The sequence below is a fragment of the Anguilla anguilla genome, chromosome 13, assembly GCF_013347855.1.
Source record: "Anguilla anguilla isolate fAngAng1 chromosome 13, fAngAng1.pri, whole genome shotgun sequence".
NCBI lineage: Eukaryota > Metazoa > Chordata > Actinopteri > Anguilliformes > Anguillidae > Anguilla > Anguilla anguilla.
In genome coordinates, this window is record NC_049213.1 from 357,501 (window position 1) to 375,000 (window position 17,500).

Below are 17,500 nucleotides of genomic sequence, written 5' to 3' on the forward strand. Positions count from 1 at the left end.
GTGGATCATGCTCGCACTGACATGTGGAGGAGGAAGACTCTTCATGAGCAGCTCAGCAGTGTGAATCATGCTCGCACAGACATGTGGTGGAGGAAGACTCTTCATGAGCAGCTCAGCAGTGTGAATCACGCTCGCACAGACATGTGGTGGAGGAAGACTCTCCATGAGCAGCTCAGCAGTGTAAATCACGCTTGCACAGACATGTGGTGGAGGAAGACTCTCCATGAGCAGCTCAGCAGTGTAAATCACGCTCGCACAGACATGTGGTGGAGGAAGACTCTCCATGAGCAGCTCAGCAGTGTAAATCACGCTCGCACAGACATGTGGTGGAGGAAGACTCTTCATGAGCAGCTCAGCAGTGTGAATCACGCTCGCACTGACATGTGGAGGAGGAAGACTCTTCATGAGCAGCTCAGCAGTGTGAATCACGCTCGCACAGACATGTGGTGGAGGAAGACTCTTCATGAGCAGCTCAGCAGTGTGAACCAGTGGGCGGCCCAGTTAACTAGCCAGAGCTGCTGGAGTGCAATGAAACGCCATCGTCCACATGTTGCCTGCCACTCTTTGAGGTTCCTGCACACTTCTGATTCCATATCCGGCTGCATGGTCCTTCTACAAACAGGAATGATGTCTTCAACCTTTAGGTTAGCATACCCAAAAATGAAGGAATTGGATTTCAAGCATTTTATGAAAAATAAATGCTTATGATTGCTGGATCAATTTAGTTATATCTTTAGCCTCACCCAACTCAAAAACTTAACTGAGGTGAAAAACCTTAGTGTGGTTTTAGCGTTGAAGTAGTGTAGCATAAGGGAGACAGCTGCAGCACCGCATGTATAACGAGAGTAACACAGTAGAGGTGGACGCTGGACAATGTTCAATATCCAATGATTTATAGAGTCTGCGTGCAAATTGGGGAGAATCAGAACATAAACAACAGTTCCAGCGGCTTCACTGCTTGGACTCATTGGGATGGCAGGTATGCCATCCCGCCAAGTTACGCCTTGGCGGGGGCATGCCCCATACCTATACAGCACCGAGACTTTGGCACTTTTCAGGGTTCCCCACAGAAATAACCACAACAGCCACAGACACTCAGCCCTTAAAAACATTAAATTCTGTTCATTCTGACCCCATTTCAACAGACAGAATTCATAAACAACTTCACATGTCCACACAATAAAGCCCCAAACTAAGGGGATTTTGCGTTTTCTCCTTCTTCTTCTTCTTCTTCTTCTACTTCTTCTTCTCTTTCTTCTTCTCTTTCTTCTTCTTCTTCTTCTTCTCATTCTTATTTTTCCTGCCGCCGATCCCACTAACAACATGTCTCCCCATTGGACATTTCACTGACACCAGCCAAATCTGCACCTACACGACCCAATCAAAAACGCGCATACACACGCAAAATACCCATACATTTTTACTCTGAAACATTTCCTGTTCAAACAGCTAGTCTGCCTGTGGCCTAGTGGGTAAGGTTACAGTCTTGGGAACATGGGGTCGTAGGTTCAAACCCAGCTTGGAACACGTTTCTTTAACCTGCTTCAACCCTCACTAATAATTGTCTACTACCCTACTTATCAATTATTGCTTTTGCACCATATTTACCCGCCGTTCACCGTTCTGTTATTAACCGGCTACAATATTGCTAAGCCACATGGATTCAACGGGAGCTCTTCTGTGCTTACTGGCCTGTGTTCTTTAAAACCACCGGCAGGTTTGCTAATGATATTTCACGCATTGCATAGCTATGGCATGGTGCTGCACTAACGAAGTCACAGACTGGTAAACCTCCGGTTTCAGGATTGAACCCTGACTCGCCCTCAGGCAGATAATTTCCTCTTTTACACTAACGTTTTCTTACGCCTATATTTGCTTTACCAAAACTCACTCACGACCACCCATATGCATTTCATCACGGCAAATGTATTCCTTTTATTAAAAAGTTACACCAGTTCACCACTGTGCCATTTCTACTAACTATATTTCTTCACTTGGCTACCGTACAAAACTTTCATATCAGCAAACGCCACGTTTCTATTTCTACATTCATGTTACCTCGCTCTGTTCTCTATCTAGCCACATGCGCTACACACAATTACTACTTATGTACATTCTGCAACTCCGCAGTTTGAACAGCTAATCCGACCGTGGCCTAGTGGGTAAGGTTACAGGCTTGGGAACACTGGGTCGTATGTTCAAGCCCAGCTTGGAACACGTTTCTTTCACTTGCTTCGACCCTCACTAATAATTGTCTACTACTTCTTAATTATTGCTTTTGCACCATATCTACCCGCCGTTCACCGTTTAGTTATTAACCGGCTACAATATTGCTAAGATATATGCATTATGACTTACCGTCTGTACGTTCAGTTATTGACCGGCTACAATATTGCTAAGCCATATGGACTCAACGGAAGCTCTTCTGTGCTTACTGGCTTGTGTTCTTCTTTAAAACCACCGACAGATTCGCTAATGATATTTCACGCATTGCATAGTTATGGCATTAGCTAACGAAGTCACAGACTGGTAAACCTCACTCACTCACGGCCACCCATATGCATTTCATGACGCAAATGTATTCATTTTATTTAAAAGTTACACCAGTTCACCACTGTGCCATTTCTACTAACTATATTTCTTCACTTGGCTACCGTACAAAACCTTAATATCAGCAAACGCCACGTTTCTACATTCACGTTACCTCGCCCTGTTCTCTATCTAGCCACATAGTATCTAGCCACTTACTACGTGTACATTCTGCAACTCCGCATTAAAACATTACATTTAAAATCATGATTCACTCATAAGTATAACTACTAGCACTGAACATGAGAAAAAAACATTCGTGCAATAGATTACATTACAGTACAAGCAAATAATGAGTGCAATGTTATTTAACCCTCCACTTCAACAACTAATGTTCAATACCGACTGTTATATATACCATTTGATAAGGAATATAAGCTCGCTCATGGTCACTCCATTTACTTCGCACTATACTCCGTGATCATGTCAAGCTTCACCTACATGCCCATTCTGCTAAAAACATATTGTTTCAACTACGGAATTTCGTAATTTCATTTTAATTTCTCTCACACTGTTGTTTTCTCTCATATGCAAAGCCTGCTGGGACATATGCGTCTGCTCCTATTCTCCACTATCATGTTTTCCGGTTCTCGTTTAGCAAAACAGCGAAGAGGATTCCTACCTGCAGATAAGCCTATCAAAATGCCTTATAAACCTTACAAACACTAAAAGTGCATCTCCACGAAATAACAGACAATGGAGCAGGACAGAAGGATAAACCTTACAAACACTAAAAGTGCATCTCCACGAAATAACAGAAAACGGAGCAGGACAGAAGGCTACACAAGTTGCGACCTAGGGAGTTATAATTCTACGGGCGTGTTCATTATTTTGTCAGTCAAGGCTCGTTGGATGGACGTCAAATCCGTGAGTACATACCATATTCCATCTGCGTTCCTGATGCGTTTACGCTTACGCCACTGCATCCTTTCTCACAGCCACTGTTTTACATATATAGCAAACCGAAACTGCTGAACGGTACACGCTCATCAGACTGTACAGATTCACACAACGATAGCCATAATCCACAACCGTTTCTTGCAGGGTCGCATTTCTCACTCTCATAATAAAACGCTTTGCAAAAAGAACTGATATCTCATAAAAAACACGTTTTCAACGTACAAAAATGCCAAGTTACTAAAAAGTATTGATATCAAAATGACGCCAAGTTACGATACTACAAACAATATAGGCTATCTTGCCTCACCGAAATGACATAAGATGTATCTCAAAGCAATGCTACCCAATATTTCCTCAGTTCTTTCAAGTCACTTGGCCCTGTGTTTTCTAATCTTACCATTTCACAATGTCATGCAAACTTTCTGTCAGATCAAAGAGACAAATATTTCGAATTGCCTCATGGAACACATTGAACATTGTACATTGAAATTAATGTATAAATTCATTAATGTACAGAACTGCTGCTGAGCAACGACAGGAAGCACATTTCTCCAGAAAACATGTTTATACTTGCTTCTGAACTGAATTTGAGTACATGTGCAAGTTATTGTATATTTGCTACGTACAATAAATACTGCATGTAAAACACATATTGTACATACATACATAGAGAACTTCTTTATCCGCATGGGGACATTTCCCTGGCAGCATCTTACATTCACATTCACGAACACACTTGTACCAAGAAACATACTATCATTCACGCAACAGAAAGCCTGGGCAGCGAAATACATAGGCCTACATACCAATACAAATTGGACATACACACACCTATTCAATCAATCTTGACTGTGAGAGAGCCATCCACACATATGTTTGGCCTGTCCATGTAGTGCATGCTTATACACAGGGCCAAGTGACTTGAAAGAACTGAGGAAATATTGGGTAGCATTGCTTTGAGATACATCTTATGTCATTTCGGTGAGGCAAGATAGCCTATATTGTTTGTAGTATCGTAACTTGGCGTCATTTTGATATCAATACTTTTTAGTAACTTGGCATTTTTGTACGTTGAAAACGTGTTTTTTATGAGATAAAAATAACAACACAAAATGCAATACAAATCCAAAACGTGATTATACATAAAACAAATCATGGAGTTGTATAGGTAACAAGCATCATTTAAGATAGATTAACCCATGAAGCATAGTTTAGCAATCCTGAATTAGCTACTCAAGTATGGAAGAAAAGTCTTCACTCACTGTTTCTGAGGTTGGTTCACCGGAATCACGTTTATTAAAAGCATACGGTTGAGAAGAACGCACAAAGTATTTCTACATCTTTCAGAGCTCGTTTAGAAACAGGAGAATTTCCATAATTTCCATTTCCAGTTTCGTATGTAAGCACGGTGCCAAGAAGCTGAGAAATGGGAACAGGGAGATGTAGTTCCAAGATAAATTCTTGAATCCAAGAAGAGGTGGGTCTTCTGTCTGCATTAGACCTTGTAGATTGTATGTAACAATTTGCAGTTTCGATGCAAGTTACTAGCTGGCTAGACCTCTGTCACGCCTCACGGACTGAGTAATTTCTACTATTTTACTTTTCTAGTTTGTGTTTTCTTTACGCTGAATCTCAGGCTGGATTTGAACAAAAAAAAAGGGGGGCATTTTGAAAAGGCCAATAAAATGTCTGTATTTTTGCCACTGCAGCAAGGAAAATAATACAGTAATAGTTAAAAAAAAAAAAAAAACATTTCTTAAATTACCCTCTAATAAAATATAACCTGATGAACATCACATTGCTTCTATTATTAAGTGAGCTAATCATGCCATTATGACACAATAGAACAAAGATATTTTTTACAGTTACAAATGAAAAATTTTCAAATTATGAACATTACCTCCAATCCATTGCTGTTATAGTAACTCAACCCAAGTGTGCAAATGTTTAAAAAATTTGACTGGAATCACAGCACCAGACCAGGCTAATAACAGTGTCAGACCTGTGTTATAACAGTGCCAGACCTGGGTAATAACAGTGCCAGACCAGGGTAATAACAGTGCCAGACCAGGGTAATTACAGTGCCAAACCTGGGTAATAACAGTGCCAGACCTGGGTAATAACAGTGCCAGACCAGGGTTATAACAGAGCCAGACCAGGGTAATGACAGTGCCAGACCTGGGTAATAACAGTGCCAGACCAGGGTTATAACAGTACCAGACCTGGGTAATAACAGTGCCAGACCAGGGTAATAACAGTGCCAGACCTGGATTATAACAGTGCCAGACCAGGGTTATAACAGTACCAGACCAGGGTAATAACAGTGCCAGACCTGGGTAATAGCAGTGCCAGACCAGGGTTATAACAGTACCAGACCAGGGTAATAGCAGTGCCAGACCTGGGTTATAACAGTACCAGACCAGGGTAATAGCAGTGCCAGACCAGGGTTATAACAGTGCCAGACCTGGGTTATAACAGTACCAGACCAGGGTAATAACAGTGTCAGACCAGGGTTATAACAGTGCCATACCTGGGTAATAACAGTGCCATACCTGGGTAATTACAGTGCCATACCTGGGTAATAACAGTGCCAGACCCTGGCTGTGGGGCACACTTTGCTCTGACACGTTTCAATCCGGTTTGGGAATCACTACACCATAGACCAGTAATAAAGCATCCAGCACTCAGAAGTCCTTATAAATAGTATTTAACCATCATGTAAAGCTGTAATTAATTAAATGGATAGATTTTTTTTTTTAAATGTATATGATGTGATGATCTAATTTCTGGCCATAATAGCAATAGTGTGGCATTAATATTTAGCTGCGGATCATAAATACAACCCAATGAAAAGGCATTTGATGAAAAAAAATGTCATGTGGGATATTGTGAGCATTTTTACAAAATTATGATATTAATCACTGAAGGCACTGCTTGGTCAAAAACCTTTAATGAATAAAAAAAATTATGTAAAAGAAATTAAATTAGTTTTTAATTAATTGTGCTTGTAGACAGCAAAATAAAGTCATTCCTTCAGGCTTGTTGTAAAGGGCATCTGAAATTTATTTATATATGTTAGCTAGCATTTTGTTTTTCTTCATTCAACCATAACATTTAACCTGTGATTAGAAACATTCTTGTATGACAGAATATATTTATAGAACCTGGTGTTCACAAATTGTGCCAAATTATTGAAGAATTGTATGCATTGTGGACTAATTGCAATGACCTTTACAGACAATCATTGAACTGAGATGGCTGTTCTAATCTTTGAGAACAGGAACGGCTATTCCAGTTTTAACAGAGGTCTGACTGTAAGGATAAAACCCCTGCTAAGGTCAAAGCAGGTGGCCTCGTGTGTTCAGGTATATGGGCAGAGCTGAGCTGAAATCACAGCAAAGCAGGGAACTTTCTATATAGAAAGATGGCAGTCATGGTAGGCATGGTTACAAGGGGGCACATCCACATATGGCAGGTATACAGGTATTCCTAACTCTAATTTATGCATGTAAAGGATGTAAATGAATATCCTTCTGGAAAATCAAACACTACTTCTTATGTATTTTTATCTGAGCAATTGGATTTTTGTAATTTCCTATTTATTTGAGCTCACAATATAGCTCAACTTCCGTATTGTTTATTTTGTATGGACATCTTGCACATCTTTATCAAGGGTGTGAATAATTTTGTAGGGTACTGTATTCGGTGTAGATGTCATCTGGTTAGTAAAGACAATCTGTGGTTAACCGTGTCATAATAACAGCTAAATATACAGTAAATGCTGGTGTTCCAAATTCCACTCCTGGCACACCCCAGCGACCCCCAAATACTCAGCCAGATATGAGAACTGTATTCCACTTAAGTCTGAAAATTATTTGATTATGAACATTTACTATACAATAATGCCTCCTAGTGTTCAAGGTGTGTAAAAACAGCTTTGCTATGGAAACAAAAAATACAAATACAACCATGTAGTTTTATGTAACTATGTTAATTCCAATCCATGTAACAGAATAACAGAATTAGTCTAATGCATTTCATAGTACGTTCCGAAATGTACCTTCCAAGATGTTATGTTCCTTCTTGATGTTTCAAAATTTACAATACCAAATATGATGAAAATTACACGTTGATAGAAAAAACAAAATTCAGTTTTTAGCATAAGCAAAACAAATCCTTGTTGAGTAGTACTATTGAATAAAACACTTGTCAAATGATAATGAATTGCATTTGTCACAGCGATTTTCATACTTTATTTTAATATTTAATGTAATTTATTTTAGGACTTGGAAGTAATTACTTCAGAAGACATTACGAGCCGACTAAACATGCATCCATCATCTTACCTGTCTATTCCTGGTCAGGGGTGCTGGAGCCTATCCCAGCATGCACTGGGCGAAAGGCAGGAACATACCCTGGACAGGTTGCCAGTCTATCGCACACACCCCATTCACTTACACACAAACATACCTAGGGGCATTTAGACTCTCCAATTAGCCTGTATGTCTTTGGACTGTGGGAAGAAACCAGAGTACCCAGAGGAAACCCACAAACATGCAAACACCACACAGAAGGGTCCAGGCCAGGATTAAGAACCATAGTAACTGTGCTACCCACTGCACTACCGTGCCGCTCCTGCTAACTGAACATTTCTTTATTCATCATATGGTTAATGATATGGTTAATTAAGTGTTTTATTATACGAGTCAGTTTAATGTGGAATACATATATTCAAAACTCCAATGGCACATGGTACAGTGAGCTCCATAATGTTTGGGACAAAGTCATCTTTTTTCTTGATTTGGCTCTATACTCCACAATCTTATATTTGCAATCACACAACTCACATGTGGTTAAAGTAAAGATTCATAGCTTTTATTAAAGGGTATTTTTATACATTTTGCTTTCACCGTGTATAACTTACAGGACTTTTTATACATAGCCCCCCCCCCCCCCCCCCCATTTCAGGGCACCATAATATTTGGGACAAATGTCTTCACAAGTGTTTCTAATTAGTCAGTTGTGTTCAATAGGTTCCTTAGTTCAGGTATAAGAAAGCATTTAGTATCTAGTCTTGATTCTAGGCTTTTGACTGCCTTTGGAGTCTGTTATTGGCATTTGTCATTGAGGACCAACATCAAGGAAGCCATTATGAGGTTAAGGAACAATAATAGGACACAGTCAGAGACATAGACCAAATCTCAGGCTTACCAAAATCAACTGTTCGGCACATTTTTAAGAAAGAGAGCACTGTTGAACCACAAAAAGGGCCTGGTGGACAAAGGAAGATCTCCACAGTTGATGACTGAAGAATTCCCCTCATAATGAAGAAAAACACTCACACACCTGTCCGACAGATCAGTAACACTCTTCAGGAGGCAAGCGGGGATGTGTTGGTGACTACTGTCTGCAGAAGACTTCACGGACAGAACTACAGAGGCTGCACTGAAAGATGCAACCACTAGTTTGCCACATGAACAGGACGGCCATGTTACAGTTTGCTAAGAAGTGCTTAAAAGAGCCTGCAGAGTTCTGGAAAAAAAGGTATTGTGGATGGATGAGACCAAGATTCACTTGTATCAGAGTGATGGCAAGAACAAAGTGTGGAGGCCAAAAATAACTGCCCAAGATCTAAAGCACCCCACCTCAAACATGGTGGTGGAGTGTTATGAGTGTTATGGTTTGGGCATGTATGGCTGCCACAATACTGGCTCACTTATTTTCATTAATGTAGCTGCTGATAGCAGCAGCATAATGCATTCTGAAGAGTATAGAAGCATCTTATCTGGTGAAGTTCATCAAAATGCCTCCTAACTCATTAGACGGGTTGCTTCAGCCTACAGCTCGTTAATGATCCCAAACATATGGATAAAGCAACAAAGGAGTTTTTCAGAGCTAAAACTGGCCAAGTCATTCACCCATTCTAAATCCGAATGAACATGCGTTCCATATGCTGAAGAATTCTATTGAGACAACTAGCCGTCGAAACAAGCAGGAGCTGAAGGTTCCTGCAGAACAAGCCTAGCAGAGCATCACTGGAGAAGATACTCATCATCTGGTGATGTCAATGGGTCACGTACTTCAAGCAGCCATTGTATGCAAAGGATATGCCATAAAGTATTAAACAAAAACAAACACTATGGTGCCCTGAAATGCATTTAAAAAGTGCTGTCATTTCTACGCGCACTTTAACCACATGTGAATTGTTGGATTACAAATCTAATATTGTAAAGTAGAGCCAAATCAATAAAAAAATATGTCTTTGTCCCAAACGTTAAGGGGCTCACTGTACATATTCCAAATATAACACAGCATTAAGGTATATTATTATTATTATTATTATTATTACTAGATGTAGTAGTAGTAGCATCAGCACTATATGTGTAATAATAATAATAATTATTATTATTGTATGTTTGTGATAGTATGTGCTAGAATGTTCACAGAGGCGTGTGCTCAAAACAGTTGTATTTTGGGGAGCAGTTGTTTGTGATTTTCTTACTTCTGGTACCGCAGCATTCTAACTCTCAACACAGAGGTACCACATTAATTGTACCTTTACATTTTATTTTTCCGAATCACTAATATCCATCAAATAAAAATTATTAATAATTGCGAAGGGTCGCATTCACAAATGCTGTAATGCAACTGCAGCCGCTGGTCCGCCATGTTGGCTCAAAAATCGCTTCCCTACCACTCACGTGTTACTCCCTGGAGCAGATCCAAAATGGTGATCTTTCATTTCTGACCAATCCGCAATGTAAAACTGAATCAGTCCCCGCGCTTGTAACGCTCAGGAGAGTCCACCAGAAGGCGCTCAATGTCGACTTTTCTCTGCAGACAAAGATGGCGGTGCGGAAGAAAGACGGCGGCCCGAATGTAAAATATTTTGAAGCGTCTGACACAGTCTCGCAGTTCGACAATGTCCGCGTTTGGTTGGGCAAGAATTACAAAAAGGTACCCTTTGTTTGTTTTTTGCAGAATCCCTTTGATTAATATAGAGTACACGTTTCCCGAATGGAGGAAAAGAAAATGGTTCTGTTGGAGCTGAATGCGTATGGGAGAAGGGAGAAGGAGGGTGTGCGGTGGATTCAGGGCATTCCAGCTGTTGTATCCACGTACAAAGAGAGCCGGAAACAAAAGATGCCGAGGAAACGTCTTCGGAGAGTGCACAGCCAAGTATCAATACAGAGGCAATTAACCTCTGCACAAATTATGAAAATATATAGCCGGACTTAATATCGTAGCGAGGTTGCATTATAAAATAACGGTTGGAGCTCTGTTTTTATCCGTCTGGATTTTGCAAGGGATTTTTCCCTTGCTATGCGCTAACGGGAATGCAAGAATCAGAGCTGCACACCTCGACTGGCGCGCGTAACCAGCGCGAGTGCAGTGATCCAGATGTTGCGCTTCTCTGTGTAAGCGGCTGATACTTTGTAATGTTATATTAATGCAAAGTGCTGCTGTGGAATTATGTAAATATTATGCGTCCTGTTATATCTGTTTTTTGTGCACCCCCAGTCTTCTTTCTTGCGTATGCTTAGACGCACGCGCGCGCGCAGAAGATGAGGGGCCTGAAAGGACCAAGTGTACACTCGCGTGTCAGTTCCGTAAAATATGACCGTTATTCGTTGCACAGAAATGCAGCCGTGTCCAAGACAACAAAGCCGGAGATGTCGTGGTTACATTTAAAAAATCTCTATTATGCCTTATCTTCTCGATTAAGTTCGTCAGAAAGGGTAGCAAATGCTCTTCAGTTGGGACTGGTAAGCAGTGAATACTTGTAAGACTGCGTTCAGACTGGGAAGTTCAATTCAGTCTTTTTTATACATATAATTTTCAACAGTCAAGTTTATGGTCAGGTTTATATTCAATTCACACGCCCGACAAGGAAATAATGCAAGAAATTAAATATGAGCAAAGTATGAAAACTGTTGTGCACTTTTTCATAAGACTTCAAAGGGTTTTATTAGAAGCTTATGGCCTGACTCGGTCCAGGTTTCTGTGCTTGTTGTTCTTTTTCAGGCCCTGCATATTCATTCCCTTTCCTGTGCTGATTGTAAAATCAATAGATGTTTTCGTGCTACAGTTCAGAAAGGTTTCTCCTTTCTTCTTGTGGATAAATAGGCTGCCAGATTGAGAGAGGTTTTGAATCTTGGCCAGAGCACCAGGGACACCGCGTGTGTGGTTTTCTTTTTCTGGAGAGCTGGGATTTTTATGTTCAAGTGCTTACAAACATGTTCATATGACTGTGACCTGGTTAATCCAGCCAGAATTACTGTGTCCCTTTAGTGGGCCAGAAGCTCCATTTGTTTTCGGTGTCTAATTCATCAACGATGCTTTGAATCTCAGGAATAAAGAAAGTATGCCTACTGTGGCATTCAGGAAGAAACATTTTGAAAATCTGAAAATACAGAAAATTTACTGTACGCAATGCTATGAAACACCTGTGATGAATATCATTAACTAGTCAAAAAGACGAATGCTGATCGGTAGGCTTTCAGATGTGTATAGTATTGGAGTAATATTGGCAGGGCTTGAATTACAGGGGAGCCAGGGGAATCTCAGCCCCGAAAAAGACCTGAGATCGCCCGGTCCACGATCACAATCCAACCCCCCCACCCCCGGTCCACAATCTTATGCACCCCTCCAAAAGCCAGAGTGTAATTCCAACCCTGAATGCCTGAATGTTGCCAGTATTCATTCCCTGATCCATGGGAGCATATTGCTAGCTTTGACTGCCGCTGTTATTGTACTGGAGATAAGGGTGTTGTTTCTTCTGTGCTGGATATTTAGCATCTTCTGCAAAATGACACTGTGGAAAACTATTTGAGCAAAGACTGTCATTCAGTTTCTGTCCCTTCAACCCAGGACCACAGCTCTCTTTCCACTACATGCTCAGCTACAGCTCCATCTGTTGATCAAAATTTATACTGAAATATGTTGGGATTTATTGGGATAGTAGAACTGAAATGGCACAGCTTGGCCATTGACAAATATCAGCACTTTATGTTCCTTTTTTGTTTCATTATATATTCGGAGAGATTTGCATATTTCATACGGTATGTAAACTGTGAGCAGAGAAGCTCCACCATGTTACATCCTCTTAGCTTGTTCATAATGGCCGATGCCCATTGCAGACATATACCCTATATACATTAGACGCATATCACTGAAGCACTGCAGGTAATATTAGTAGGCTTAGAAACCTCCAGTATGTGCGTATTTCTTTTATTTGTACAGTGCTTTCCAAAGCTTTTTCCAAATTAAAGATTAAAATGAACAGCAAGCGATAAACAGAAAAAGAGTGTCTAAAATTAAAGGGGGGGGGGGATTATGGTGATGCAAAGTGCAAAAGTTTATAAAGTTTCATTCATAAATTGCATTCATAGAATAATTTATTTTCAATGTACTAATAAACCTAATTGTTTCTTGCTCTTTTCCTTTGGGTGGCCTGGGGTGGTGGAGCCCAGTGCGAGATCTTTTAATGGGGCCCAAATCCCTTGCGGTGCCCCTGGGTGCAGTGTGTGTAGGTTTCTGTTGTTGCTCAGCACTTAATTAGCCAATTAAATAATGCAGTTGATTACCCCCATCCTGTCTCACTTGGTTACATGGGGCTGAATTGGGTGCTGATTTTAAGGAGAAAACATAAACCAGCACACCTGTTGGCTCCAGGAGCAAATTAACTTAGATAATATAACAGTGCATGTAAAATGTAAAAGTTGTGTAAAGTCGCTCTGGATAAGAGCATCTGCTAAATGCCTGTATAATAATAAAACATTAGTGATCTTTAAAATAAAGCCATAAATGAAAAAGATGCGCATGTCAAATGAAACTGAGCAGCTTCTTTTTATTATTATTAGCTGCGAACGCAGCTCTATAGCTCTGTCTGTCGGTCAGTCAGTTGGTCGGTTGGTTGGTCGGTTGGTCCACAAAAGTGTCCCACCCTGTAGCGGCCACAGTTTTTGCCCCAGGAGGCTGAAATTTGGCATGGAGGTTGGTCATGACCGAAGGTAGAGCTGAGTAACTTTCAGGCCAATTGACCAAGATGGGGCGTGGCCTATCACAAAAAGATGCATAACTCCCGAATGGATTCACAGATTTGCACAAGATTTTGTGGAATGGTTGGTCATGAGCCAAATAAGAGGTCACATGTTTGTGTGAGGGCGTGTGCATGGATGCATGCACGTGTGCGTTCGCAGCTATTGTGGATTCGCGCTTGTTTCCCTAGTAGGATGAAACCTTATAGCCCTATAAGTCCTGCCTTCCTGCAGTAAGCGTTATAAACGCAGTGGTGCCGTGCTGTGCTGCCTCCCATTGCGCACCCACCATCGGCTATTACCAGCAGCTCCTTGCACACAAACATTCTTCCCTCGGAAACCATTGTGTTTCAACGCCGCTTACTATCCGAACTGACCAAACGTGCACAGATGCATTATTTAAAGCCTCATTCCACAGTTACCGACTTAAAATGCACGTCTAACCCTGGCAGAAGAGAAACATATGTGCATCGCACACATGGCTGTGTGGTTGTGACCCAACTGTGTTAAGACTAGGATCAGTGCCAGAAATGTACCATGGACATTGTTCTTGCAAACATGGCAGTGGTTGTTTGGAATCAGGTTCATTTGATATCTTCAGTAAGATGTTGCAAAAAAAAACTGTGAATCACCTTGCAGTGAATATGCTGATGGGAGTTCAGATTGGACCAGTGAGTGTTCCAGACAGGTCAGCTATTGATCTGATCCATCAACTTGAGCTCTCTTTCCCAAAGAGGGGGATCACAGCCAAGATTTTACCCTTTTCTTCTAACAATATATATATATATATATATATATATGAAACCAATACGCAATTGCTTTAGAATGTGCTTAGAGCAGATCATTCCAAGGCATGGAATAACATTAGAATGCTGGTCTTAAATATGAAAACATGCAAAAAGACAAAGCAGGTTGGAACTAACTCTCTTCAACTCTTGGAATGAACCTTTTTCGTCATCTTCCTGTATTATAATATAATTATAACTAAAATTGTTCACACCTGGAGAAGAACACATAGATTGTGAAGGGTCTGTCCCCCGTTTGCAGACTGGCATAGTCCCAGTTGGATCTGACCTGGAATAATGAGCCATCTTCCAACACATCTCCATACACTTACTGTAGGGTCTATGCGTAACTTTGGTCCAGCTGAATATGGATGATCCTGAAGTCTGTGTCGTTTAGCTGAAACCAATTATAATTATCACCAGGCTACATGGGATTCTAGATCAGTCAATGCATGTAGCTACGTAACTTGGAATGGCAAATGATACAGCATAAAACTGAAATCAGTCTGACCGCCACACAGTTTTGGCTGTTGTAGGTTATCAAGTCTACTTCCTTTGGCCTTTGCCTGCCCAAATTAAGTTTGGGTGAATATAATCAAACTATTAGGTGGAATTGGTAGCATAAAATTAAAGAAGTTTCATGCAAATATATTTTTCTACCTTGCAGTGAATAATTTGGCAGTTCCAAATTAGAGATCTGTTTTGTTTTTGTGCAACACGGCTTTATTTACTGATCTGTGAAATGTGTGTGTCCGACCTGGGTCAAATACGTATTTGTTTTGGATTGAAATACTTTTCTGTGCTCTGTTGATCTTGCCTGGCGTAACTGAGCCTGCCAATATGACCAGAATGCGGGGGTTTGCACTTTTTGAGAGTATTTCATTGGTTTCAATACACCAGACAAGATCAGTAAAGCATAGAAACGTATTTTAATCCAAAGCAAATATGTATTTGACCAGGTCTGGTGTGTGTGTGTGTGTGTGTGTGTGTGTGGGTGTGTGTGTGTGTGTGATGTGTGTCAATGCCTAGTTATAGTGAACAAGGGTTTAACAGGAGTATCATATAAAATGCTAAGTTCTTACACTTTTTTAAAATAAGCCACAAAATCTCAGGAACAGAGCTTTCAGTCTTTTTTCAGATACAGGCGATAGCATGTAAGGAAATGGGGTGTGGCTGCTCACCTGTACTGAAATGGGGCGTGGCTGCTCACGTGTACTGAAATGGGGTGTGGCTGCTCACGTGTACTGAAATGGGGCGTGGCTGCTCACGTGTGCTGAAATGGGGTGTGGCTGCTCACGTGTACTGAAATGGGGTGTGGCTGCTCACGTGTACTGAAATGGGGTGTGGCTGCTCACGTGTACTGAAATGGGGTGTGGCTGCTCACGTATACTCATTGGGACAATTAAGCTGCTTTTCCTAGTTTCCTGTTTGCAACTGGTTTGACTGATGGCCAAACAGGGGATAGGGGACAGCCTTGTCTCTTGCCCATTTCAAGTTCAAATGGAGATGATACTGTTAATGTCAGATGAATTTGTTCTCTAAGTAATCTCTGACCTGTGAAAACACCACTGATATCTATGGGATCCTGCATGAATGGAGACGCTCTTTTCCAAGTCGATTGGTCAAAGGGCGGTGCTTTTATATGTTTTAGTCCGATAGCCTGAACATAACCTGCCCTGCATCATGTTAGTCATGAAACACAAGTTACCATGGTGATATACCCTGATTTAAAGTCAGTCAGCTTTACGATACGAAAAACCCAAGATTAAAGCTTAAGTTAGCATGCTAACCCTGTAATTTCGCTTTGTAGAAATATTTAAGTGCCTTTTTTTTATAATAACCTAGGTGTGATATGAGGTGAAGTAGTACTTCAGATAACCAGGCTGGGCCAGCAGGATTGTGGCCCTGGGGATCCAGAGCAGGTTCCTAGATTGTCACGCGGAGAGCATCCGGCTGTGCCAATGACACATCCCTGAACACTGCCCGGGAGTCGGACAGGTGGGGGCCGGCACTTTCCTCAACCGTCACGCGTCTGAGCCTGGCTGGTCCCTGGTGGTGAGTGACTGGCAGTGGCTGGGACCAGAACGAGGTTGACTTGTTTCCTCAGTGAACTCTTCAGGCTCTGACCCAGTTCTGCACTTGCATTAAAGGCCACCTGGCTTTTCGGACCTTGCCAATGTAACTGTTCATCTGCTGTTGCTGTTTGGTGATGCTGTTCTGTGTGCCAGCGGGCTGTGCTCCTGGCCTTGCCCCTGCAGCAGGGGCCTGCTGAAGGTCCAGCCCTCGGCCTAGCGAGGTAGGTGAGGTTCGAGTGGCCCTGTGATACAGCCCTCGGCCTAGCGAGGTAGGTGAGGTTCGAGTGCGTTGCGCATAGATTGCGTTGTTGCCGTTCTCATTGTGTTAGTGTTAATCAGTTTAACCTTCAGGGTCCAAGTTGAACTATGCGGTTGTTCCCTGCACTTGGACCGGTACTTCTCTCTAGGGGTTTCGTCATACTTGTTCCTGGTTATGGTTATACACTTTGTTGTACGTCGCTCTGGATAAGAGCGTCTGCCAAATGCCTGTAATTTAATGTAATGTAATGAGTGGTCTGAGTGGCCCTGTGATACAGCCCTCGGCCTAGCGAGGTAGGTGAGGTTCGAGTGGCCCTGTGATACAGCCCTCGGCCTAGCGAGGTAGGTGAGGTTCGAGTGGCCCTGTGATACAGCCCTCGGCCTAGCGAGGTAGGTGAGGTTCGAGTGCGTTGCGCATAGATTGCGTTGTTGCCGTTCTCGTTGTGTTAGTGTTAATCAGTTTAACCTTCAGGGTCCAAGTTGAACTATGCGGTTGTTCCCTGCACTTGGACCGGTACTTCTCTCTAGGGGTTTCGTCATACTTGTTCCTGGTTATGGTTATACACTTTGTTGTACGTCGCTCTGGATAAGAGCGTCTGCCAAATGCCTGTAATGTAATGTAATGTAATGAGTGGTCTGAGTGGCCCTGTGATACAGCCCTCGGCCTAGCGAGGTAGGTGAGGTTCGAGTGGCCCTGTGATACAGCCCTCGGCCTAGCGAGGTAGGTGAGGTTCGAGTGGCCCTGTGATACAGCCCTCGGCCTAGCGAGGTAGGTGAGGTTCGAGTGGCCCTGTGATACAGCACTCGGCCTAGCGAGGTAGGTGAGGTTCGAGTGGCCCTGTGATACAGCCCT

At 41.9% G+C, this 17,500-nt stretch overlaps 1 protein-coding gene across 1 annotated transcript in view; it reads left to right on the plus strand.

Annotated features, from left to right (window-relative positions):
• Positions 1-10,292: 10,292 nt before the first annotated feature.
• smarcc2 (SWI/SNF related, matrix associated, actin dependent regulator of chromatin, subfamily c, member 2) overlaps positions 10,293-17,500 on the plus strand; it is a gene marked incomplete at its 3' end in the record, with an annotated part of 41,813 nt that continues 34,605 nt past the window's right edge. Inside the window, exon 1 of the mRNA XM_035388485.1 lies at positions 10,293-10,446. Within this exon, the coding sequence (XP_035244376.1) occupies positions 10,336-10,446 (111 nt within the window). The remainder of the gene's footprint in view (positions 10,447-17,500) is intronic.